The 26,809-nt window shown below is 44.5% G+C and overlaps 1 protein-coding gene across 1 annotated transcript in view; it reads right to left on the bottom strand.

Annotated features, from left to right (window-relative positions):
* Window positions 1-19,676: 19,676 nt before the first annotated feature.
* LOC112224721 (guanine nucleotide-binding protein subunit alpha-13-like) overlaps window positions 19,677-26,809 on the bottom strand; it is a 37,868-nt gene continuing 30,735 nt past the window's right edge. Inside the window, 4 exon segments of the mRNA XM_042317233.1 lie at window positions 19,677-21,646; window positions 21,649-21,820; window positions 22,059-22,259; window positions 22,449-22,526. Coding sequence (XP_042173167.1) covers window positions 21,450-21,646; window positions 21,649-21,820; window positions 22,059-22,259; window positions 22,449-22,526 — 648 coding nt within the window. The 3' untranslated portion in view covers window positions 19,677-21,449.

Below are 26,809 nucleotides of genomic sequence, written 5' to 3'. Positions count from 1 at the left end.
TAAACAAAAGTGAGACCAACTTTATGTGAAGTCTATGTTTCGGCCAAATTAAGATTGGTCCAGACCGAACAAACTTTTAACCAAACATAAACGTCAAGGCCGGTCCGCACCAAAGAAAGACGCTGGCGCTGGTCCGTGCTTACTGGGGTGTAGGCTACAATTTTACTGGGGTGTAGGCTACAATTTTACTGGGGTGTAGGCTACAATTTTACTGGGGTGTAGGCTACAATTTTACTGGGGTGTAGGCTACAATTTTACTGGGGTGTAAGGCTACAATTTTACTGGGGTGTAAGGCTACAATTTTTTACTGGGGTGTAAGGCTACAATTTTACTGGGGTGTAAGGCTACAATTTTACTGGGGTGTAAGGCTACAATTTTACTGGGGTGTAGGCTACAATTTTACTGGGGTGTAAGGCTACAATTTTTACTGGGGTGTAAGGCTACAATTTTACTGGGGTGTAAGGCTACAATTTTACTGGGGTGTAAGGCTGTACAATTTTACTGGGGTGTAGGCTACAATTTTGTAGGCTACAATTTTACTGGGGTGTAGGCTACAATTTTACTGGGGTGTAGGCTACAATTTTACTGGGGTGTAGGCTACAATTTTACTGGGGTGTAGGCTACAATTTTACTGGGGTGTAGGCTACAATTTTACTGGGGTGTAAGGCTACAATTTTACTGGGGTGTAGGCTACAATTTTACTGGGGTGTAGGCTACAATTTTACTGGGGTGTAGGCTACAATTTTACTGGGGTGTAGGCTACAATTTTACTGGGGTGTAAGGCTACAATGGAGTTTTATGAATGCCCTTCCATGTGGACTATTAAGACCACTGAAGGACCTGGCAGAGATCAAGGACCAGCTAGAGGACAGTCAGTGACGTTTGGAGAAGGAAGTACAGACTGGGATCCCACAGGGTGGCAGTGTGCTGGCCTCTCCTTTCCTTCTTGGCAGGATATATTGTGTCTAGGCTGCGATCCTCTGCGGTTTTGGGCGTGATCTGTGGGACTTGCACAGGCATCTTTGCAGCTCAACATTTTGGTGTGTCCAACATCGAGCAAAGACGTTTTCAACACTCTTAAAAGGACCCGGCAAATAGCAGCCCTGGTTCTGGGGGAGAAGATGGATCACTGAACCAATAAACCTGCCCCCTAAAAAAAAAGATCCATTGAACTACTCCACAGCCTTGCACAATGGTACTGAATTCAGAAAAATGATGTTTGTTTGTGTGGAGAAATTTAGGAAAAACCAATATGGTTGCTTGAATTATGCATCACGTCTTTACAGTCATCTCTTGCAATGTGTGCAATACTCCTCAGGGCCTTATATACATGTATATATATATATATTTATATCAACTGGAAAGATAACGTTCTTATTTTACTGATGGAAGTGGGTGCTTTATAGGGGGAGATTTTCTTTGCCTCAGGACAGCTTTCAATTTGGTCTTGCTTGTAGATTAACCATCCAACCTTGTTATACCCAAATTATATTTACAACATACTGTAGTACCCATATGTTAAGAATATTATGCTAATATCTACAAATGTGTCCCTAGCAAGTTCTCTGCCTATGTTCTGACTTTTAGGTCACTGTAAACCTGTATTGACCTGTTCCTAGTGGACCAGTGTTTTTCGTGTCTGGTTGATAGTTCTGCACACTGAGTACATCACAATGCAGTCTATATAATGGTGCACAGTGACCTCTGCAGGGGAACTATCGACCTGCAGTTTGCATCCATATCGGTCAGATGGTCCTGGCAGGAGTTCCTGTGATTTAGCAAAGTAAATCCATATACCAACTGATATAACCCTGGACATCTGGCTCAAGCATTGCAATTCTATTAATGTTCAGTATTGCTTTCTCTGCCAGAACGAACTACATAGGAGAAGTTTCTGATTTACCACAATACTTGTTTACTAGGCCCAATCTTGAGCCATGCACTATTAGGTTAATGATATTGTCCTCAGAGAGGGTTGTAAGTCTCCTAGCTCAGGGGGGGGTTCCATGTATTTTATATACTCCACAGCTAGCACACCTGGTTCAACTTATCATCAAACCATTAAATAGGTGAATTAGAATCAGGCATGCCATTTCAGAGCTAAAACGAAACTTTAAAAATGCCTACTCTACTCCTGTGTTACGCTGCTACCTAGCGTCTCTCCTATAGTATTCTACAGTACAGTGATAACTCCTGTGTTACAGTGCCACCTAGCGTCTCCTCAGTAACATTACATCCTGATGTACATGAGGCTCTGCTGCCTTGGTAACATTAGTACAGCCCCTCACAGCGCCACCTAGCGGCTCCTCAGTAACATTACATCCTGATGTACATGAGGCTCTGCTGCCTTGGTAACATTAGAACAGCCCCATCACAGTGCCACCTAGCGTCTCCTCATTACATCCTGATGTACATGAGGCTCTGCTGCCTTGGTAACATTAGTACAGTGCCACCTGAGCGCTTACATCCTGATGTACATGAGGCTCTGCTGCCTTGGTAACATTAGAACAGCCCCATCACAGTGCCACCTAGCGTCTCCTCAGTAACAATAGTACAGCACCATCACAGTGCTAAGCAAAGCAGCTCTTCCTGTCCCACATCGATGACATGTTGGTGAGTACTCTACTTCCCCCCGGAACGCTGCTGCTACTCTGTTATTATCTACGGTGAGTACTCTACTTCCCCCCGGAACGCTGCTGCTACTCTGTTATTATCTATGGTGAGTACTCTACTTCTCCCCGGAACGCTGCAGCTACTCTGTTATTATCTATGCATAGTCACTTTAATAACTCTACCTACATGCACATATTACCTCAATTACCTCAACACTTTACCCACGTGTTGACAGGGCCGGATTCACCCACACAAAGTAGTGTGGATAGAGCCAACACAGTCAACCACCAACGACCTCACGCTGTCGTCTTCCCTCTCTTATACCCCCTTAAGGGTTTGTTAATTTACAACATAACCTTGCTGATCATGTAAAACAGTTGGTTCTTCAGGGCTTTGGCCCTTCATCTTTTTCAAGTCTTTGGTCTCGACTCACATCTGCTTCTGCCTCTTGTTTCAGTGTCTGGCTCCGTCATCTCCTGTGGGCTGAACTCCTTCTGACAGTGGGACAGGTGAGCCAGCCGGGTACCCTTCCTGAAATCTGACCACCCGTTGGTGTTGCCACGGTTACCTGGAACGGGCCCAATTCCATCTTGACTGGTTCCATTTTCTCTTGTGGATCCCGGATTTTGCCCCAGTCTCCAACCTCCACAGGCAGGTCGTCATGGTCCTCACACCTGGTACCTCCATCCTGACGGCGGCTAGAGTGAGGTCTATTTGTCTGTCAGTCATGGGTCTGTGTGTGGGAACATTCATGGGGCTTCCTGTCAACATTTAGTGTGGTGTAACACCCCAGGCCTTTATTAACACCCCAGGCCTTTATTAACACCCCAGGCCTTTATTAACACCCCAGGCCTTTATTAACACCCCAGGCCTTTATTAACACCACTTGGCATTTTCATTAACACCCAAGATGTCTTGGTGGAGTGGCATGCCTTAGCTAACCCTTGTTTAATGGATTGGTTAGCTCTCTCGGTAAACCCGTTACTCTGAGGGTGGTAGATGGACACAAACGTCTGGTCCACTCCCATCGTTATGGCTACCTGGCTTCACTACATCACCAGTGAAGTGGGTACCATTGTCTGCAGATAATACCTAGATTTGGTGTTCCTGAGGTTTTATCTCCCTCACTAGTAGCATTGCTACTGTCTCAGCATCACAGTGTGTGGTGGGGATGCCTCCACCCACCTGGTGAACCTGTCAATAAGGACTAAACAGTACCTTTGCCTTTCTTTTCTTTCTACAAGATCTATACAGTCCATGTCCAGATGGACAAATGGTCCTCTTGGTGGAGGGAAATGACCTGGTTTCAGAGGTGCTCCTTTGGCAATGTTAAATTGCACGTAGCACATCGAAACAGAAACTGTTTCACATGCTGAGTCAAATTTAGACAAAACCAATCCAAAGAAATTACCTCTATCATATCCCCTCTTGACAAATGGGCCACACCATGGACCACACCGTGGGCCACACCGCGGGCCACACCGCGGGCCACACCGCGGGCCACACCGCGGGCCACACCGCGGGCCACACCGCGGGCCACACCGCGGGCCACACCGCAGGCCACACCGTAGGCCACACCGCGGGCCACACCGTGGGCCACTTGGCAGAAGGAGGTGATAAGACAAGCTGCCAGACAGAGTCTGTCTCCAAATTTTAGAAACGGGGTCAAGTTTACAACCCCGCTGTTGCCATATCAAATGAGAACCAACATCCAAAGCCTGTTCAGATGCCAAATCATCAGTGTCTTTCCCAACGTAGCAGAGGAGAACATGGAGTGGCTGTGACACTTTGAAGCAGCCAATTTAGCAGCCTCATCTGCCATGGCGTTACCCAAACTCAAGGTCTTTCCCCCCAGTGTGAGCAGCAACCTTCACAGCCAAAGCAGAGGGCAGCATCATAGTCTCCAAGAGATCTAAAACCATAGTTCTATTACGAATAGGACTTCCACAAGCAGAGAGACAAACCCCTACTCCTCCAGACACCCACACCAGGAGAGACAAACCCCTACTCCTCCAGACACCACACCAGGAGAGACAAACCCCTACTCCTCCAGACACCACACCAGGAGAGACAAACCCCTACTCCTCCAGACACCACACCAGGAGAGACAAACCCCTACTCCTCCAGACACCACACCAGGAGAGACAAACCCCTACTCCTCCAGACCCCACACCAGGAGAGACAAACCCCTACTCCTCCAGACACCACACCAGGAGAGACAAACCCCTACTCCTCCAGACACCACACCAGGAGAGACAAACCCCTACTCCTCCAGACACCACACCAGGAGAGACAAACCCCTACTCCTCCAGACACCACACCAGGAGAGACAAACCCCTACTCCTCCAGACCCCACACCAGGAGAGACAAACCCCTACTCCTCCAGACACACCAGGAGAGACAAACCCCTACTCCTCCACAAACCCACCAGGAGAGACAAACCCCTACTCCTCCAGACACCACACCAGGAGAGACAAACCCCTACTCCTCCAGACCACACCAGGAGAGACAAACCCCTACCCTCCACACCAGGAGAGACAAACCCCTACTCCTCCAGACACCACCAGGAGAGACAAACCCCTACTCCTCCAGACCCCACACCAGGAGAGACAAACCCCTACTCCTCCAGGAGAGACAAACCCCTACTCACACCAGGAGAGACAAACCCCTACTCCTCCAGACCCCACACCAGGAGAGACAAACCCAGTTCTACTCCTCCAGGATGACATACCCACTATATACAGGTAGTAGAACCTAACATAGGAGACAAACCCCTACTCCAGTTCTATATACCAGGAGAGACAAACCCCTCCTGACATACCCAACCAGGATAGACAAACCCCCCCAGTTCTACACCTAGTAGAACCTAACATAGGATGACAAACCCAACCCAGTTCCAGGAGTAGAACCTAACATAGGATGACAAACCCCCCAGTTCCTATACAGGTAGAGAACCTAACATAGGATGACCACCCAACCCAGTTCTATATACAGGTAGAGAACCTAACATAGGATGACATACCCAACCCAGTTCTATATACAGGTAGTAGAACCTAACATAGGATGACATACCCAACCCAGTTCTATATACAGGTAGTAGAACCTAACATAGGATGACATACCCAACCCAGTTCTATATACAGGTAGTAGAACCTAACATAGGATGACATACCCAACCCAGTTCTATATACAGGTAGTAGAACCTAACATAGGATGACATACCCAACCCAGTTCTATATACAGGTAGTAGAACCTAACATAGGATGACATACCCAACCCAGTTCTATATACAGGTAGTAGAACCTAACATAGGATGACATACCCAACCCAGTTCTATATACAGGTAGTAGAACCTAACATAGGATGACATACCCAACCCAGTTCTATATACAGGTAGTAGAACCTAACATAGGATGACATACCCAACCCAGTTCTATATACAGGTAGTAGAACCTAACATAGGATGACATACCCAACCCAGTTCTATATACAAGTAGTAGAACCTAACATAGGATGACATACCCAACCCAGTTCTATATACAGGTAGTAGAACCTAACATAGGATGACATACCCAACCCAGTTCTATATACAGGTAGTAGAACCTAACATAGGATGACATACCCAACCCAGTTCTATATACAGGTAGTAGAACCTAACATAGCATGATATACCCAACCCAGTTCTATTGTCTCTGAACCCCTCTTCTTTAAATGACCTACATTTATTCACTAACCACACTACTGTAAATGGTTCCACATAAATGACCACAATTGGTTTCAATTGTATTTTAACTTCCGTACAGGGGTGTCTCCCTCTGTCCTCTCTTGTGGATGTAATGGAAGAGTAAACTCACCTTTTCCAACACGCAATTCACAAATGTATCCCTTCTTGTGCCAGTCTTAGAGACTTGTTGTCTATACCAGTCTTAGAGACATGTTGTCTATACCAGTCTTAGAGACGTGTTGTCTATACCAGTCTTAGAGACTTGTTGTCTATACCAGTCTTAGAGACTTGTTGTCTATACCAGTCTATTGTTGTCTACCAGTCTTAGAGACTTGTTGTCTATACCAGTCTTAGAGACTTGTTGTCTATACCAGTCTTAGAGACTTGTTGTCTATACCAGTCTTAGAGACTTGTTGTCTATACCAGTCTTAGAGACTTGTTGTCTATACCAGTCTTAGAGACTTGTTGTCTATTACCAGTCTTAGAGACTTGTTGTCTATTACCAGTCTTAGAGACTTGTTGTCTATACTTTAGAGACTTGTCTATACCAGTCTTAGAGACTTGTTGTCTATACCAGTCTTAGAGACTTGTTGTCTTACCAGTCTTAGAGACTTGTTGTCTATACCAGTCTTAGAGACCATACCAGTCTTAGAGACTTGTTGTCTATACCAGTCTTAGAGACTTGTTGTCTATACCAGTCTTAGAGACTTGTTGTCTATACCAGTCTTAGAGACTTGTTGTCTATACCAGTCTTAGAGACTTGTTGTCTATACCAGTCTTAGAGACTTGTTGTCTATACCAGTCTTAGAGACTTGTTGTCTATACCAGTCTTAGAGACTTGTTGTCTATTACCAGTCTTAGAGACTTGTTGTCTATACCAGTCTTAGAGACTTGTTGTCTATACCAGTCTTAGAGACTTGTTGTCTATACCAGTCTTAGAGACTTGTTGTCTATACCAGTCTTAGAGACGTGTTGTCTATACCAGTCTTAGAGACGTGTTGTCTATACCAGTCTTAGAGACTTGTTGTCTATACCAGTCTTAGAGACTTGTTGTCTATACCAGTCTTAGAGACTTGTTGTCTATACCAGTCTTAGAGACTTGTTGTCTATACCAGTCTTAGAGACTTGTTGTCTATACCAGTCTTAGAGACTTGTTGTCTATTACCAGTCTTAGAGACTTGTTGTCTATACCAGTCTTAGAGACTTGTTGTCTATACCAGTCTTAGAGACTTGTTGTCTATACCAGTCTTAGAGACTTGTTGTCTATTACCAGTCTTAGAGACTTGTTGTCTATACCAGTCTTAGAGACTTGTTGTCTATACCAGTCTTAGAGACTTGTTGTCTATACCAGTCTTAGAGACTTGTTGTCTATACCAGTCTTAGAGACTTGTTGTCTATACCAGTCTTAGAGACTTGTTGTCTATACCAGTCTTAGAGACTTGTTGTCTATTACCAGTCTTAGAGACTTGTTGTCTATACCAGTCTTAGAGACTTGTTGTCTATACCAGTCTTAGAGACTTGTTGTCTATACCAGTCTTAGAGACTTGTTGTCTATACCAGTCTTAGAGACTTGTTGTCTATACCAGTCTTAGAGACTTGTTGTCTATACCAGTCTTAGAGACTTGTTGTCTATACCAGTCTTAGAGACTTGTTGTCTATACCAGTCTTAGAGACTTGTTGTCTATACCAGTCTTAGAGACTTGTTGTCTATACCAGTCTTAGAGACTTGTTGTCTATACCAGTCTTAGAGACTTGTTGTCTATACCAGTCTTAGAGACTTGTTGTCTATACCAGTCTTAGAGACTTGTTGTCTATACCAGTCTTAGAGACTTGTTGTCTATACCAGTCTTAGAGACTTGTTGTCTATACCAGTCTTAGAGACTTGTTGTCTATACCAGTCTTAGAGACTTGTTGTCTATACCAGTCTTAGAGACTTGTTGTCTATACCAGTCTTAGAGACTTGTTGTCTATTACCAGTCTTAGAGACTTGTTGTCTATACCAGTCTTAGAGACTTGTTGTCTATACCAGTCTTAGAGACTTGTTGTCTATACCAGTCTTAGAGACTTGTTGTCTATACCAGTCTTAGAGACTTGTTGTCTATACCAGTCTTAGAGACTTGTTGTCTATACCAGTCTTAGAGACTTGTTGTCTATTACCAGTCTTAGAGACTTGTTGTCTATACCAGTCTTAGAGACTTGTTGTCTATACCAGTCTTAGAGACTTGTTGTCTATACCAGTCTTAGAGACTTGTTGTCTATACCAGTCTTAGAGACTTGTTGTCTATACCAGTCTTAGAGACTTGTTGTCTATACCAGTCTTAGAGACTTGTTGTCTATACCAGTCTTAGAGACTTGTTGTCTATACCAGTCTTAGAGACTTGTTGTCTATACCAGTCTTAGAGACTTGTTGTCTATTACCAGTCTTAGAGACTTGTTGTCTATACCAGTCTTAGAGACTTGTTGTCTATACCAGTCTTAGAGACTTGTTGTCTATACCAGTCTTAGAGACTTGTTGTCTATACCAGTCTTAGAGACTTGTTGTCTATACCAGTCTTAGAGACTTGTTGTCTATTACCAGTCTAGATTTATTTCAGTACATAGAAATGATTGATATTGTCAAGCATATATCCAATACAGCCAACTCATATAACAATTGTCCCACAGCAAATCTACAATGCCACCAATTACACATATATCAAAACAAAACCAGTGTCTTCTCTCAGGTAAGGTCACCGTACATAAAACCAGTCTTCTCTCAGGTAAGGTCACCGTACATAAAACCAGTCTTCTCTCAGGTAAGGTCCCCGTACATAAAACCAGTGTCTTCCCTCAGGTAAGGTCACCGTACATAAAACCAGTGTCTTCCCTCAGGTAAGGTCAGCGTACATAAAACCAGTGTCTTCCCTCAGGTAAGGTCCCCGTATATAAAACCAGTGTCTTCCCTCAGGTAAGGTCCCCATACATAAAACCAGTGTCTTCCCTCAGGTAAGGTCCCCGTATATAAAACCAGTCTTCCCTCAGGTAAGGTCCCCGTACATAAAACCAGTCTTCCCTCAGGTAAGGTCCCTGTACATAAAACCAGTCTTCCCTCAGGTAAGGTCCCCGTACATAAAACCAGTCTTCCCTCAGGTAAGGTCACCGTACATAAAACCAGTGTCTTCCCTCAGGTAAGGTCACCGTACATAAAACCAGTCTTCCCTCAGGTAAGGTCACCGTACATAAAACCAGTGTCTTCTCTCAGGTAAGGTCACCGTACATAAAACCAGTGTCTTCTCTCAGGTAAGGTCACCGTACATAAAACCAGTGTCTTCTCTCAGGTAAGGTCCCCGTACATAAAACCAGTGTCTTCTCTCAGGTAAGGTCCCCATACATAAAACCAGTGTCTTCTCTCAGGTAAGGTCCCCGTACATAAAACCAGTGTCTTCCCTCAGGTAAGGTCCCCGTACATAAAACCAGTGTCTTCTCTCAGGTAAGGTCACCGTACATAAAACCAGTGTCTTCAGGTAAGGTCACCGTACATAAAACCAGTGTCTTCCCAGGTAAGGTCACCGTACATAAAACCAGTGTCTTCTCTCAGGTAAGGTCACCATACATAAAACCAGTCTTCCTCAGGTAAGGTCATCTATAAAACCAGTGTCTTCCCTCAGGTAAGGTCACCGTTAAAACCAGTGTCTTCCTCAGGTAAGGTCACCTATAAAACCAGTGGTAAGGTCACCGGTAAAACCAGTTTCTCAGGTAAGGTCACCGTACATAAAACCAGTGTCTTCTCAGGTAAGGTCACCGTACATAAAACCAGTGTCTTCTCTCAGGTAAGGTCCCCGTACATAAAACCAGTGTCTTCCCTCAGGTAAGGTCCCCGTACATAAAACCAGTGTCTTCTCTCAGGTAAGGTCCCCGTACATAAAACCAGTGTCTTCTCTCAGGTAAGGTCCCCGTACATAAAACCAGTGTCTTCTCTCAGGTAAGGTCACCGTACATAAAACACTTTCAATCACTTGTCACCCAGTACCTCAGTACTGACTTGGTTCATCCTCATCTATAACATCTATCAGTTCTTCACACAAGGTTCCATTAGACCCTCAGGAATGTGTATCTATTAAACCTGTGGAATCTGGGTCATTTATCACATATACATCCTATAACGGCCTTGTACATGCATTTAGCTATCGACTGTTCCTGTAATTATCAACCCCGATGAGTGAGGTGCCACTTACACACTGGAATCAGTCATCAACCACACAGTGCTTTTTCTAATATCAGACTTTTGGTTTAACAGGCGTCTTGTTTACCTCATCATTTGTTGCGCTGCACAGTGGGACGAAGAGCCTCCGGGTGTAGCGGTCACAGGTGTAGCGGTCACAGGTGTAGCGGTCACAGGTGTAGCGGTCACAGGTGTAGCGGTCACAGGTGTAGCGGTCACAGGTGTAGCGGTCACAGGTGCAGCGGTCACAGGTGTAGCGGTCACAGGTGTAGCGGTCACAGGTGCAGGGTCACAGGTGTAGCGGTCACAGGTGTGCGGTCACAGGTGTAGCGGTCACAGGTCACAGGTGTAGCGGTCACAGGTGCAGCGGTCACAGGTGTAGCGGTCACAGGTGTAGCGGTCACAGGTGTAGCGGTCACAGGTGTAGCGGTCACAGGTGTAGCGGTCACAGGTGTAGCGGTCACAGGTGTAGCGGTCACAGGTGTAGCGGTCACAGGTGTAGCGGTCACAGGTGTAGCGGTCACAGGTGTAGCGGTCACAGGTGTAGCGGTCACAGGTGTAGCGGTCACAGGTGCAGCGGTCACAGGTGTAGCGGTCACAGGTGTAGCGGTCACTCCTGCTCGCCAAATGTTGGCTGGTCCTTTGCATTGGGTGATGTAAGTTTCCTTCAACAATCAGTCTTCCAGATAGATGACACAGACACAGGAACCTTGGTATAAAACTCTTTAGTAATAAAATGCAATTGCAGACAGAGATTCACATACAGAATTACCTCAGTAGTCTATAGTAAAGATCTGTGTGGCGAAACAGGATACAACCTACCGTCAGTCATATCTTAACATTGTTGCAGTGGATTAGATACAAAGTATCTAAGATGAGAAAAACATGTCTAGACTGTGGTTTCTCCTTCTACCATCTTGGCCTTGATCCTGTGTGACTATCAGCAGGTGCAGACAATTCTCAGCCTGAGAACTAAAGCAGTACATCTCCATTTACCCAGTACTTTTCCATCATTGCGCATTGCAAGCATACAAAGATGATCACATATCATATCAGTAATCATGGCACTGGTGTAACCCCACACCTGACCCCCAGGGTAACACCCAACCCCCAGGGTAACCCCCGACCCCCAGGGTAACCCCCAACAAGCGTCATACCCAAGAAGACTTGAGGCTGTAATTTCTGCCAAAGGTGCTTCAACAAAGTACTGAGTAAAAGGGTCTGAAAATGTATGTAAATGTGATTTTATTTTTTTAGGGGGTATTGTGATGTCATTATGGGGTATTGTGTGTAGAAAAATCCATTTTAGAATAAGGTTGTAACATAACAAAAGGTGGAAAAAGTCAAACGGGTTTGAATACTTCCCCAATATAAATTTTTTGACTAGAGTCTTATGGGACCTGCTCTAAAGTAGTGCACTATATAGAGATTAGGGTGCCATTTGGGATGTAGATTATTTAAAGTGTGGGAAAATAATCCACCAACAACATAACACCCCTCAGCTGACTAGAACTCCCCTCTCCAATCTCCCCTCCGGCTCCTGTTCATTAGACACCAAACAGAATGAAAAACACTTCAATAGGGACCTGAACTTGTCCAAAATGAAACACCTGAGTTCTTGTTCAACTGCCAAATGTTTTGACACGGTGCACACTAATGAACAAGACCCTGCTGAGGGTCTGGCTTTATCCTATTTAAATACATGGACCAAACTATCCACAGCGGTGAGGTACAAATGATACAAATCCCTGATTAGTAATGTACTGAAGGACTGAGTGGATTATGGAGTGTTAGATACTGTAGGGGTTTGGATGGAAAGGAGTGGACATAAAGTTTACTACTGCATCCTTCAATATATAATCCTTCAGATGGCAAGCAAAGCAGGTAGTACTGTAGTTTAGAAGTAGAGGAAGCAGGCAGTACTGTGGTTTAGAAGTAGAGGAAGCAGGCAGTACTGTGGTTTAGAAGTAGAGGAAGCAGGCAGTACTGTGGTTTAGAAGTAGAGGAAGCAGGCAGTACTGTGGTTTAGAAGTAGAGGAAGCAGGCAGTACTGTGGTTTAGAAGTAGAGGAAGCAGGCAGTACTGTGGTTTAGAAGTAGAGGAAGCAGGCAGTACTGTGGTTTAGAAGAGGAAGCAGGCAGTACTGTGGTTTAGAAGTAGAGGAAGCAGGCAGTACTGTGGTTTAAAGTAGAGGAAGCAGGCAGTACTGTGGTTTAGAAGAGAGGAAGCAGGCAGTACTGTGGTTTAGAAGTAGAAGCAGGCAGTACTGTGGTTTAGAAGTAGAGGAAGCAGGCAGTACTGTAGTTTATAAGTAGAGGAAGCAGGCAGTACTGTGGTTTATAAGTAGAGGAAGCAGGCAGTACTGTGGTTTATAAGTAGAGGAAGCAGGCAGTACTGTAGTTTATAAGTAGAGGAAGCAGGCAGTACTGTGGTTTAGAAGTAGAGGAAGCAGGCAGTACTGTGGTTTAGTACTGTGGTTTAGAAGTAGAGGAAGCAGGCAGTACTGTGGTTTAGAAGTAGAGGAAGCAGGCAGTACTGTGGTTTAGAAGTAGAGGAAGCAGGCAGTACTGTGGTTTAGAAGTAGAGGAAGCAGGCAGTACTGTAGTTTAGAAGTAGAGGAAGCAGGCAGTACTGTAGTTTAGAAGTAGAGGAAGCAGGCAGTACTGTACTGTAGAGGAAGCAGGCAGTACTGTTTTAGAAGTAGAGGAAGCAGGCAGTACTGTAGTTTAGAAGTAGAGGAAGCAGGCAGTACTGTGGTTTAGAAGTAGAGGAAGCAGGCAGTACTGTGGTTTAGAAGTAGAGGAAGCAGGCAGTACTGTGGTTTAGAAGTAGAGGAAGCAGGCAGTACTGTGGTTTAGAAGTAGAGGAAGCAGGCAGTACTGTGGTTTAGAAGTAGAGGAAGCAGGCAGTACTGTGGTTTAGAAGTAGAGGAAGCAGGCAGTACTGTGGTTTAGAAGGAAGCAGGCAGTACTGTGGTTTAGAAGTAGAGGAAGCAGGCAGTACTGTGGTTTAGAAGTAGAGGAAGCAGGCAGTACTGTGTTTAGAAGTAGAGGAAGCAGGCAGTACTGTGGTTTAGAAAGAGAGGAAGCAGGCAGTACTGTGGTTTAGAAGTAGAGGAAGCAGGCAGTACTGTGGTTTAGAAGTAGAGGAAGCAGGCAGTACTGTGGTTTAGAAGTAGAGGAAGCAGGCAGTACTGTGGTTTAGAAGTAGAGGAAGCAGGCAGTACTGTGGTTTAGAAGTAGAGGAAGCAGGCAGTACTGTGGTTTAGAAGTAGAAGCAGGCAGTACTGTGGTTTAGAAGTAGAGGAAGCAGGCAGTACTGTAGTTTAGAAGTAGAGGAAGCAGGCAGTACTGTTTTATAAGTAGAAGCAGGCAGTACTGTGGTTTAGAAGTAGAGGAAGCAGGCAGTACTGTAGTTTAGAAGTAGAGGAAGCAGGCAGTACTGTGGTTTAGAAGGAGAGGAAGCAGGCAGTACTGTGGTTTAGAAAGAGAGGAAGCAGGCAGTACTGTGGTTTAGAAGTAGAGGAAGCAGGCAGTACTGTGGTTTAGAAGTAGAGGAAGCAGGCAGTACTGTGGTTTAGAAGTAGAGGAAGCAGGCAGTACTGTGGTTTAGAAGTAGAGGAAGCAGGCAGCAGGCAGTACTGTGGTTTAGGCAGTACTGTAGTTTAGAAGAGAGCAGGCAGTACTGTGGTTTAGAAGTAGAGGAAGCAGGCAGTACTGTACAGGCAGTTGTAGAAGTAGAGGAAGCAGGCAGTACTGTGGTTTAGAAGTAGAGGAAGCAGGCAGTACTGTAGTTTAGAAGTAGAGGAAGCAGGCAGTACTGTAGTTTAGAAGTAGAGGAAGCAGGCAGTACTGTGGTTTAGAAGTAGAGGAAGCAGGCAGTACTGTGGTTTAGAAGTAGAGGAAGCAGGCAGTACTGTAGTTTAGAAGTAGAGGAAGCAGGCAGTACTGTTGTTTATAAGTAGAAGAAGCAGACAGTACTGTGGTTTATGAGTAGAGGAAGCCAACAGTACTGTAGTTTAGAAGTAGAGGAAGCGGGCAGTACTGTGGTTTAGACGAGGAAGCAGGCAGTACTGTGGTTTATAAGTAGAAGCAGGTAGTACTGTAGTTTATAAGTAGAAGCAGGTAGTACTGTAGTTTATAAGTAGAAGCAGGTAGTACTGTAGTTTATAAGTAGAAGCAGGCAGTACTGTGGTTTAGAAGTAGAAGCAGGCAGTACTGTAGTTTAGAAGTAGAGGAAGCAGGCAGTACTGTGGTTTAGAAGTAGAGGAAGCAGGCAGTACTGTGGTTTAGAAGAAGAGGAAGCAGGCAGTACTGTGGTTTAGAAGTAGAGGAAGCAGGCAGTACTGTACTGAAGGTTTTAGAAGTAGAGGAAGCAGGCAGTACTGTGGTTTAGAAGTAGAAGCAGGCAGTACTGTGGTTTAGAAGTAGAGGAAGCAGGCAGTACTGTGGTTTAGAAGTACTGTGGTTTAGAAGTAGAAGCAGGCAGTACTGTGGTTTAGAAGTAGAGGAAGCAGGCAGTACTGTGGTTTAGAAGTAGAGGAAGCAGGCAGTACTGTAGTTTAGAAGTAGAGGAAGCAGGCAGTACTGTTGTTTAGAAGTAGAAGCAGGCAGTACTGTGGTTTAGAAGTAGAGGAAGCAGGCAGTACTGTGGTTTAGAAGTAGAGGAAGCAGGCAGTACTGTTGTTTATAAGTAGAAGCAGGCAGTACTGTAGTTTATAAGTAGAAGCAGGCAGTACTGTGGTTTATAAGTAGAAGCAGGCAGTACTGTGGTTTATAAGTAGAAGCAGGCAGTACTGTGGTTTATAAGTAGAAGCAGGCAGTACTGTGGTTTAGAAGTAGAGGAAGCAGGCAGTACTGTAGTTTAGAAGTAGAGGAAGCAGGCAGTACTGTTGTTTATAAGTAGAAGCAGGTAGTACTGTAGTTTATAAGTAGAAGCAGGCAGTACTGTTTATAAGTAGAAGCAGGCAGTACTGTGGTTTATAAGTAGAAGCAGGCAGTACTGTGGTTTATAAGTAAAAGAAGCAGGTTGTACTGTCTGAACTGTTGACATTTCCTTCAGGACACGAAAGGGGACTGGCCCTTCCTTGGTTTTAGTGCTCTTATCAGGGTTTAAGGACTTTAAGGTCAAATGCATTAATTTAATTTGATTTTTCAATTAAATAATTTTTGGGTAAGAATGAATTACCTTACTGTGATTGTTTTCAATTAAAATGGTCAAAAATAGCTGCTTTATAAAAGTCAGTCATTTCAGGAAGTAATTTGAATGAGAAAAGTCAGAAATGGAAAAACATTTGAATAGCTTCTCCATTTTCAGCTTATCGAGACGTCATTGAAAACAGACGACATTTAAAGAAAAAAAGATTGAATGACTTCAATTGAAACGGACCCGGACCCTGGGTCTTATAGATGTTTAATAAATTAACTGTTTTTTTTTTGCAAAGATAGGATCTATAAAATATATTCCGCTTAAGTGGTGTCAAGTGACTATGAAAAACATTGACATGACATTTAAATGGACATTTGGAACAACTTAAACATCACGTGAGATTGGAAACTGACAAACAGTCCGACACACACAGTTGTGACAAATGACTGTCAAACAGAAGTGACTTCAAAACACAGTTTGTAAAATGGTTTGTGGTTTTATTGGGAGAACAGTAACTAGGTAAGACAGTATAAGTTAGAGACTGTACAATGAAAGCATTTCGTCATCTACAATAAAAAACATCTGAACTACAATAAGCCAGAGAAACACAGTTTTGTAACCGTTGTTGGGACTCGTATGAATAATCTTCTTGGATACTGTCCCAAATGACCCCCCGTGTCCCTATTTACTTATACTACTTTAGACCAGAGCCAATAGGTCATCATGTAGGGAATAGGGTGCCATTTGGAATGCAAGCCTTCATCTTGAAATGAGGACATAAAAACACCGCTAAGGCAAACACTGCAAGTATAAAACCTTGATTGGGGGAAAAAGGCGAAGTCGGGTAACAGGAGGCACAACAATATCAGTCATATTTTGGCAGATCATTTGCATATTTGACTCTTCACTAATAAAGAACGGATTACATGGGGCAGAGCAGTAACACATCATGGTGATTATTCTCATTACATACAGAAGTGGTTCATTTTAAGTATTTTTGCTGTGTGGACTGGAGCACAGTGCTGTTGCATAGCTTTAAAACACCATCACCTTACACACACACACACACCTCAGGTCCTTCCCACCTCAGGTCCAATACGCCAGATTGCACCTTCACCTTGATATAATGGCCCCAAACCTTCCTCCACATTTCATAGAATCAATAGAACTAGAATGACGTTTCATTCTAGTTGTGTCGGAACCCTCAGTGATGTCATAATGACAGAGAGAGACAGAGAGACAGAGAGAGAGAAGAGAGAGAGAGAAAGAGACAGAGAGAGACAGAGAGAGAGAGAGAGAGAGAGAGAGAGAGACAGAGAGAGAGAGAGAGAGAGAGAGAGAGAGAGAGAGAGACAGAGAGAGAGAGAGAGAGAGAGAGAGAGAGAGAGAGAGAGAAAGCGACAGAGAGACAGAGAGAGAGAGAGAGAGAGAGAGAGAGAGAGAGAGAGAGAGAGAGACAGAGAGAGAGAAAGAGAGAGAGAGAGAGACAGAGAGAGAGAGAAAGAGAGAGAGAGACAGAGAGAGAGACAGAGAGAGAGAGAGAGAGAGAGAGACAGAGAGAGAGAGAGAGAGAGAGACAGAAAGAGAGAGAGAGAAAGACAGAGAGAGAAAGACAGAGAGAGAAAGACAGAGACAGAGAGACAGAGACAGAGAGAGACAGAGAGAGACAGAGAGAGAAAGAGACAGACAGAGAGAGAAAGACAGAGAGAGACAGAGAGAGAAAGAGACAGAGACAGAGAGAGAGAAAGAGACAGACAGACAGAGAGAGACAGAGAGAGCCAGACAGAGACAGAGAGAGCCAGAAAGAGACAGAGAGAGCCAGAAAGAGACAGAGAAAGAGACAGAGAGAGAGACAGAGACAGAGAGAGAGAGACAGACAGAGAGAGAGCAGAGAGAGAGAGAGAAAGAAAGAGAGAGAAAGAAAGAGAGAAAGAGAGCAGGAAGAAGGAGTTGTAGTAGAGGAACAGACAGTTCTCAGGGCAGGGCGGGGGTCTGACATCACAGTTAACAGCTTGAAACCTTTTTTTTGACACAATGAATGACAACTCAGACTGGGTTAAAACCAGTTGTGGAGGCCGACCAGGCCACTGAAGGCAGGTTTTTGTCTGTAGCAGAATCCTAATGAAACAGGCTTTGGCTTTGTGACATCGTCAAAGTGGGCCTGGGCTTTTGAAATGACACTGTGTTCTGACTGACTCTTGGGGCTGCATTCCAACATCCACACTAACATGAAGGAAGCAGTGCATTCGAACGAGTGGGCTAGGGTTGATATTGGAACTGAGTCGTTAGCACATGTTTAAAACCACAACAGCAGCAGCAGCACAGAGAGAGAGAGAGACGGCCTGAAGGAGCAGATACATACACACTGACTGAATACTGACCACGGTGTTACTACTGGCAGACTGTCTACCCTTTTCTCTGACCGGAGCAGACAAAGGCCTGCGTCTGTCTGGGCTTTGTTCCAAATGACAGCCTATTCCCTACATAGTGCACTACTTTAGACCCTATGGGACCTGGTCAACATTAGTGCACTATATAGGGAAGAGGGTGCCACTTGGGACTCCTATTTGAGCTCTCCCTCACTAAATAAGACCAGTAGGGGACATAGGTCTGTCCGTCTGCCTGTCTACTGGGTATTGAGTCACTCTGGAGGCCATTTGGCAAAAAGCACCGACTGACTACACCCATAGAAATAGAATGGCTAGAAACAGTTCTAGAATGGACAGTTCTAGAATGCACATGATTCTAGAATGATCACTTTGGGACATGTTGGGTCTGCCTCTGTAGGAGGATGTGTTGTTCAAAAACCTGTTTGTTCAGCATCGACAAAGGCAAATCACAGACCCTAGTCTGGTCTGACTTACTGGTGTGTGTGGCGCGGGGGGAGGAGACACTGGTCCCAGTCACACCAGTCCATCCGACTGGTATAGAGGATGGAATGGTGGCCTTCAGCCAAGGGAGCCTGACACAGTCTCAGCCCAGACAAAGAGCTCTGTGCTGGGGATGACTCGGAGCTATGGAAGGGGTGGCCTGGAGCGATCAGTCAGAAGCCCTGACAGGGCTGACAGTGTTTGTGAGAGAGACTTGAGCTACACATGCAGCATGTTTGGCCAACGAGACTCAGACTGCATCCAAAACTATATAGGGTATAGCGCTCACTTGGGAGACAACGAGAGAGATTTTAGGAGTCTACGTGCAAAACCGAACCCTACTACCTTAATAATAACATAGTGGACTACTTTTTAACAGAGCACTAAGTAGTGCCCTATCAAAGACACACAGGGCTGAAAGCAGTGCACTAGATAGAGAGTAGTAGGGTGTGACTTCAGACGCCCCCTGGATAACGGGTACAACAATGTGAATGGTATCATTCTCCTGGTTTCCCTTCAGTTGGTAGAAACCCAACGTCCAACTCATTTAAAAGGCCTGCTATGGGGGTTTGCTAGAGATAAAGACACATTGGTTGGTGAGGAGTTAAGGAGAGAGAAAGATTCATAATTAAATCAAATCATTTGACACAGTTTCCCCATCACTTTCCCCTGACTGAGTGATAAGAGTATGTCTAGGATGAGCCTCCACAGGGTTTATAAGGCTGATCACTGTCTCTTCCCTCTAGGATGAGCCTGATCTGATCACTGTCTCTTCCTCTCCTCCACAGGGTTTAGGATGAGCCTTCCAGGATGAGCAGGGTTTATAAGGCTGATCACTGTCTCTTCCCTCTAGGATGAGCCTCCACAGGGTTTATAAGGCTGATCACTGTCTCTTCCCTCTAGGATGAGCCTTCCACAGGGTTTATAAGGCTGATCACTGTCTCTTCCCTCTAGGATGAGCCTTCCACAGGGTTTATAAGGCTGATCACTGTCTCTTCCCTCTAGGATGAGCCTCCACAGGGTTTATAACTGTCTCTTCCCTCTAGGATGAGCCTGGCTGATCACTGTCTCTTCCCTCTAGGATGAGCCTCCTTCCCTCTACAGGGTTTTTATAAGGCTGATCACTGTCTCTTCCCTCTAGGATGAGCCTCCACAGGGTTTATAAGGCTGATCACTGTCTCTTCCCTCTAGGATGAGCCTCCACAGGGTTTATAAGGCTGATCACTGTCTCTTCCCTCTAGGATGAGCCTCCACAGGGTTTATAAGGCTGATCACTGTCTCTTCCCTCTAGGATGAGCCTCCACAGGGTTTATAAGGCTGATCACTGTCTCTTCCCTCTAGGATGAGCCTCCACAGGGTTAATAAGGCTGATCACTTGCTTACACTAACACAGAGAGCGGGATAGAAAGAGGGGAGAAAAAAGGACTGGAAGAGGGGATGTAGCTGGCTGGCAAGTTGTTTAGACTACCAGCCTCTGATGGACAGCCGTCCGTCTGTCTGTGTGTTTTAGGACTTCGGCAAATGAACGTCATTGCTCTAAATACACAAATAAGTGGTCCACAATGTATCCTGAGAATTAGCTCAGTAGTTTATCAACTGGTCTGTCTGAGCCAGTCTGTCCGAGCGTGTGTTCACACACCCTCTTCCATAGCCTTTAACACTGTCCATCAGCAGGTGTAAATCAAACTTGTGTAAAACCTTTCAAATATAACTTAAGACAATGTTTAGGTACATATATTCATATTAAATCTATGTGGGAAAAAAAGTAAAAAGTTCCAAACAGTAAGACCAGGACCAGGTCAGAAGAGTCTCTATGGGCAGGTTGTGTGTGTGTGTGTGTATAGCTCTGTTTGATAGGTAATCATCAGACAGTGGTAAAAGGCTTATTTGTGGAATCATTAAGGATTAGTTTTAGTACAGTGTTGTAAAGTCCCCCACTCTTTAACTTCCCCCTCAGCAACAACAACAAGTAACAAGCTCTCCGCTGCAGTTGGTTCCACATCCAGATAGTGACACTGATTGGCTGTCAGAATGGTGATGTCATAATCAGGCTCTGAGGGAAAAGGAAGTGTAGAATCAAGCCAGTTCAGGGCAGGTGTGAGTGGAGGTGCATAGCGACAAGCTGACGCCAGTAAAACACAGTCATCATCATCATCATTTTGTTCTACAGCGTTTACCACCCCCTCTTCCCTGGTTGCCGTGGGTGACGACCTTTGACTCCTCCCTCCAACACAGAAAGGCCAGTTGACCCCTTCACCCTTGACCGCTAACCTCCAGCAGTGGTCTGGACTTCTCAGACAGGTTACAATGTGACAGAGTGAGACAGGAGTGTTAAGAGTGAACCAACAAACAGAGTGAATATAGTAATATAGAACAACAGATCTAGGACCAGCTTCCCCTCCCCATATCCTGTCATTAAGCATTAGTGGAGGAAATTACAAACTGACCCAGGATCAGAGTCTGAGGGCAACTTCATCCTACAGAACACATCAACATATCTACAGACTCTGGAATAGTCCATTACAGAGAGGAGAGGGGTGTGTGAGGGGAGGGATTTGGAGAGCTCATTTACAGTGGTTTAGAAGGGGGGGGGTTGAACTGCCAGGTACAAGGCCATTAGAAGTGGTAACAGGGTTCAGTGGTCAAGGGTCATAGGTGACAGCCTGCACCAGAGGTGACTGGAGATCAGGGGTCAAGGTGAGGGCTCGCAGGGGTTAAAGGTCAAGGGCCAAAAGGTGACTTAAAAGGCAGTGACACAGTGTAACACAACAACTCTTCTGCTCTCTGTTCATCACCCTGCAATCACGGCAAGTCAGTGGGTCACGGTGAGGAGTCACAGGGGGGGGGTTAAAGGCCAAAAGGTGACTTCAAAAAGGTCATAACCCCCCTGCGATCACTGCAGCATCAGCTGCTTTAGGTTGTCGTGGAGGATGGTGTCCTTGACGTCTCGGAACACCAGGCGAATGTTCTCCGTGTTGATGGCTGTGGTGAAGTGGTGGTACAGGGGCTTCTGTGTCACGTCCCTCCTCTTCCCCCGGAAACAGTCCACTAGGAACCTCTGTACGTCCACCAGGCTGTGTGGCTCCCCGGGTACTCTGGGAAATAGTCCTTGATGGGGACGGAGCGCACCTTGTCCTCCAGAAGGTCTGTCTTGTTGAGGAACAGGATGATGGAGACGTTGGAGAAAACACGATTGTTGACGATCGTCTCGAAGATGTTGAGGGATTCGCTGAGACGGTTGGTTTGACGGTCCTCCATCAAGACCTGGGGGGGTTAGGAGGTTAGGGGAGTAGGGTGTGTTTGTGTGAAATAGAAAGAGTTTGTGTGTTCAAGTGAGTGTGTATGTATACAAATGATATTTAATTGTATTTAACATCCAAAGACAGGTGTGTGTGACAGTGTGTGAAAGGTGATTTAAGAGAGTGTTTGTGCATGCATCCAAATTCTTGGTCGTTTAATTTCATTCACAAGGACAGAAACGTGTGTGTGTGTGTAAACCCACCTGGTCATACTCTGAAGAGGAGACGAGGAAGAGGATGGAGGTGACAGAGTCAAAACACTCAAACCATCTCCGTCTCTCCGACCTTTGACCCCCAACGTCCACCATCTTAAATGGAACGTTCTTGATCTCAAAGTCGTACTCGTGGATACCTTTAGTGGGCTTACGGGCCAGGAGAATATCCTGCTGAGTCGGTAGGTAGTCCTGGAGGAGTGAACGAGAGAGAGAGAGAACGAGTGAACGAGAGAGAGAGACAACGAGTGAAAGAGAGAGAGAGACAACGAGTGAAGAGAGACGAGAAAGAGAGAGAGAGAACGAGTGAAAGAGAGAGAGAACGAGTGAAAGAGAGAGATCTGCTAGCTAACATGCTAGAACAGATTGTGATGAACACACCATTCTGTACGTCTCCAGCTGTTTGAGCAGCATGCTATCCTGTCCACTTTGTTCAGGTGTTGAAATCAAGTGTCCTACCTGATTTATCAGAATGAGAACGAGTTAACAATTCCTTATATAAACTGTGTTTTATGCTCATTGAACATTTATAAAACACAGACTAGACAGCTAGTATCACAGACTAGACAGCTAGTATAACAGACTAGACAGCTAGTATCACAGACTAGACAGCTAGTGTAACAGACTAGACAGCTAGTATAACAGACTAGACAGCTAGTATCACAGACTAGACAGCTAGTGTAACAGACTAGACAGCTAGTATCACAGACTAGACAGCTAGTAACAGACTAGACAGCTAGGATAACAGACTAGACAGCTAGGATAACAGACTAGACAGCTAGTAACAGACTAGACAGCTAGTGTAACAGACTAGACAGCTAGTGTAACAGACTAGACAGCTAGTATAACAGACTAGACAGCTAGTGTAACAGACTAGACAGCTAGTATCACAGACTAGACGGCTAGTGTAACAGACTAGACGGCTAGTGTAACAGACTAGACAGCGGACTGACAGCTGTAACAGACTAGACAGACTAGACTAGTATAACAGACTAGACGGCTAGTATAACAGACTAGACGGCTAGTGTAACAGACTAGACGGCTAGTGACTATAGACAGACTAGACTAGACAGACTAGACGGCTAGTATAACAGACTAGACGGCTAGTATCACAGACTAGACGGCTAGTGTAACAGACTAGACGGCTAGTGTAACAGACTAGACAGCTAGTGTAACAGACTAGATAACAGACTAGTAGTAACAGACTAGACGGCTAGCTAGTATAACAGACTAGACTAGTATAACAGACTAGACAGCTAGTATAACAGACTAGACGGCTAGTATAACAGACTAGACGGCTAGTAACAACAGACTAGAACAGACTAGACGGCTAGTGCTGACTAGTAGTAACAGACTAGACGGCTAGTATAACAGACTAGACGGCTAGTGTAACAGACTAGACTAGGCTAGTATAACAGACTAGACGCTAGTATCACAGACTAGACTGCTAGTGTAACAGACTAGACAGCTAGACAGCTAGTGTAACAGACTAGACAGCTAGTACAGACAGCTAGTATCACAGACTAGACTAGACAGCTAGTATAACAGTAACAGACTAGACTAGACGCTAGTGTAACAGACTAGACAGCTAGTATAACAGACCAGACAGCTAGTATAATGACTAGACAGACTAGACGGCTAGTGTAACAGACTAGACAGCTAGTATAACAGACTAGACAGGACAGCTAGTATAACAGACTAGACAGCTACTAGACAGCTAGTATAACAGTCTGGTTAAGATGCTGCTAGTGGTACTAGACAGCTAGTATAACAGACTAGACAGCTAGACTAGACAGCTAGTATAACAGACTAGACAGCTAGCTGGTATAACTAGACTAGTATAACAGACTAGACAGCTAGTATCTCAGACTAGACAGGACTAGACAGCTAGTGTATCAGACTAGACAGCTATAACAGACAGACAGGGGACAGACCAGACTAGACTAGACAGCTAGTATAACAGGGTTAAGATGCTGCTAGTGGTATAATAAAGATAGACAGCTAGAATAACAGACCAGACAGCTAGATAACAGACCAGACGGCTAGACCAGACGGCTAGTATAACAGACCAGACGGCTAGTAACAGACTAGACGGCTAGTATAACAGACTAGACGGCTAGTATAACAGACTAGACGGCTAGTATAACAGACTAGAGACTAGTAAACAGACTAGACGGCTAGTATAACAGACTAGACGGCTAGTATAACAGACTAGACGGCTAGTATAACAGACTAGACGGCTAGTATAACAGACTAGACGGCTAGTATAACAGACTAGACGGCTAGTATAACAGACTAGACGGCTAGTATAACAGACTAGACGGCTAGTATAACAGTCTGGTTAAGATGCTGCTAGTGGTATTATATAACAGACTAGACAGCTAGTATAACAGACCAGACAGCTAGTATAACAGACCAGACAGCTAGTATAACAGACTAGACAGCTAGTATAACAGTCTGGCTAAGATGCTGCTAGTAGTACCCGAATGCAGCGCGAGACAAACATAATTAATTTTCCAGAATCCATGTTCATTGATACACCTGTTGTAGTAGTGTCTGCTCTGCTCTCAATCTGAAGAGTTGAGACATAAACAGGGTTTCATTAGAAAAGGTTAACTTCTCCTCTATTACAGTATAATAATGTCTCCATGTGTTGTGGTGTACATATGACCCATTCTGTTGGACCAAACCTCAAATGGAAATAGTGAGGGGAAACCGCTTGTCAGAGAATTGATCTCTCATCTTCGTTGTCGTGAGTGACAGGGGGAGGGGCTTGGTGTGTGAGTGACAGGGGGAGGGGCTTTGTGTGTGAGTGACAGGGGGAGGGGCTTGGTGTGTGAGTGACAGGGGGAGGGGGCTTGGTGTGTGTGTGTAAATGGGAAGGTATATACAGCGCAGAAGGAACCAATGAGACAAGACCAAAAAGACAACATGAGAACCAATTGCACATAATAAAACAAGATCTTTACAAACTGAAGGAAGGAAGGAAAGAAGGAAGGAAGGAAGGAAAGATATCTTTACAAACTGGAGGAAGGAAGGAAGGAAAGAGATCTTTACAAACTGAAGGAAGGAAGGAAGGAGATCTTTACAAACTGAAGGGAGATCTTTACAAACTGAAGGGAGATCTTTACAAACTGAAGGGAGATCTTTACAAACTGAAGGGAGATCTTACAAACTGAAGGGAGATCTTACAAACTGAAGGGAGATCTTTACAAACTGAAGGGAGATCTTTACAAACTGAAGGGAGATCTTTACAAACTGGAGGGAGATCTTTACAAACTGAAGGGAGATCTTTACAAACTGAAGGGAGATCTTTACAAACTGAAGGGAGATCTTTACAAACTGAAGGGAGATCTTTACAAACTGAAGGGAGATCTTTACAAACTGAAATCTTTACAAACTGAAGGGAGATCTTTACAAACTGAAGGGAGATCTTTACAAACTGAAGGGAGATCTTTACAAACTGAAGGGAGATCTTTACAAACTGAAGGGAGATCTTTACAAACTGAAGGGAGATCTTTACAAACTGAAGGGAGATCTTTACAAACTGGAGGGAGATCTTTACAAACTGGAGGGAGATCTTTACAAACTGAAGGAAGGAAGGATATCTTTACAAACTGAAGGGAGATCTTTACAAACTGGAGGGAGATCTTTACAAACTGGAGGGAGATCTTTACAAACTGGAGGAAGGAAGGATGGATATCTTTACAAACTGAAGGGAGATCTTTACAAACTGAAGGAAGATCTTTACAAACTGAAGGGAGATCTTTACAAACTGAAGGGAGATCTTTACAAACTGAAGGGAGATCTTTACAAACTGGAGGGAGATCTTTACAAACTGAAGGAAGGAAGGATGGAGATCTTTACAAACTGAAGGGAGATCTTTACAAACTGAAGGGAGATCTTTACAAACTGAAGGGAGATCTTTACAAACTGAAGGGAGATCTTTACAAACTGAAGGGAGATCTTTACAAACTGGAGGGAGATCTTTACAAACTGGAGGGAGATCTTTACAAACTGGAGGGAGATCTTTACAAACTGGAGGAAGGAAGGATGGATATCTTTACAAACTGAAGGGAGATCTTTACAAACTGAAGGAAGGAAGGATATCTTTACAAACTGAAGGGAGATCTTTACAAACTGGAGGGAGATCTTTACAAACTGAAGGGAGATCTTTACAAACTGAAGGGAGATCTTTACAAACTGAAGGGAGATCTTTACAAACTGAAGGGAGATCTTTACAAACTGAAGGGAGATCTTTACAAACTGAAGGGAGATCTTTACAAACTGAAGGAAGGAAGGAAGGAGATCATTAAACTGAAGGAAGGAAGGAGATCATTAAACTGGAAGGAAGGGAGGGAGATCTTTACAAACTGAAGGAAGGGAGGGAGATCTTTACAAACTGAAGGAAGGGAGGGAGATCTTTATAAACTGAAGGAAGGAAGGAAGTAGATCATTCCAAACTGAAGGAAGGAGATTGTCACCTAGAGTGACATCTGATCAGTGAATCTGAAAAATAAATGGAATACTATATCAGTACATCTTTATAGAACTAGTTGTTGAATCTGTCAGAAAAATCCCAGTTCAAAAAAACATCTTCCCAAACTGAAGTGTAAGTGTGCAAGGCAGAATTCGTCTCTCGCTCTCTGTGTGTGTTGTATGTGTGTTGTGTTTGTGTGTGTGTGTGTGTGTGTGTGTTGTATGTGTTGTGTTGTGTGTGTGTTGTGTGTGTGTTTTGTGTG

Source organism: Oncorhynchus tshawytscha, unplaced genomic scaffold (genome assembly GCF_018296145.1).
Source record: "Oncorhynchus tshawytscha isolate Ot180627B unplaced genomic scaffold, Otsh_v2.0 Un_contig_2750_pilon_pilon, whole genome shotgun sequence".
Classification (NCBI taxonomy): domain Eukaryota; kingdom Metazoa; phylum Chordata; class Actinopteri; order Salmoniformes; family Salmonidae; genus Oncorhynchus; species Oncorhynchus tshawytscha.
Note: the sequence above shows the minus strand (reverse complement) of the source record. Positions and strands in the feature narration are given on the sequence as shown.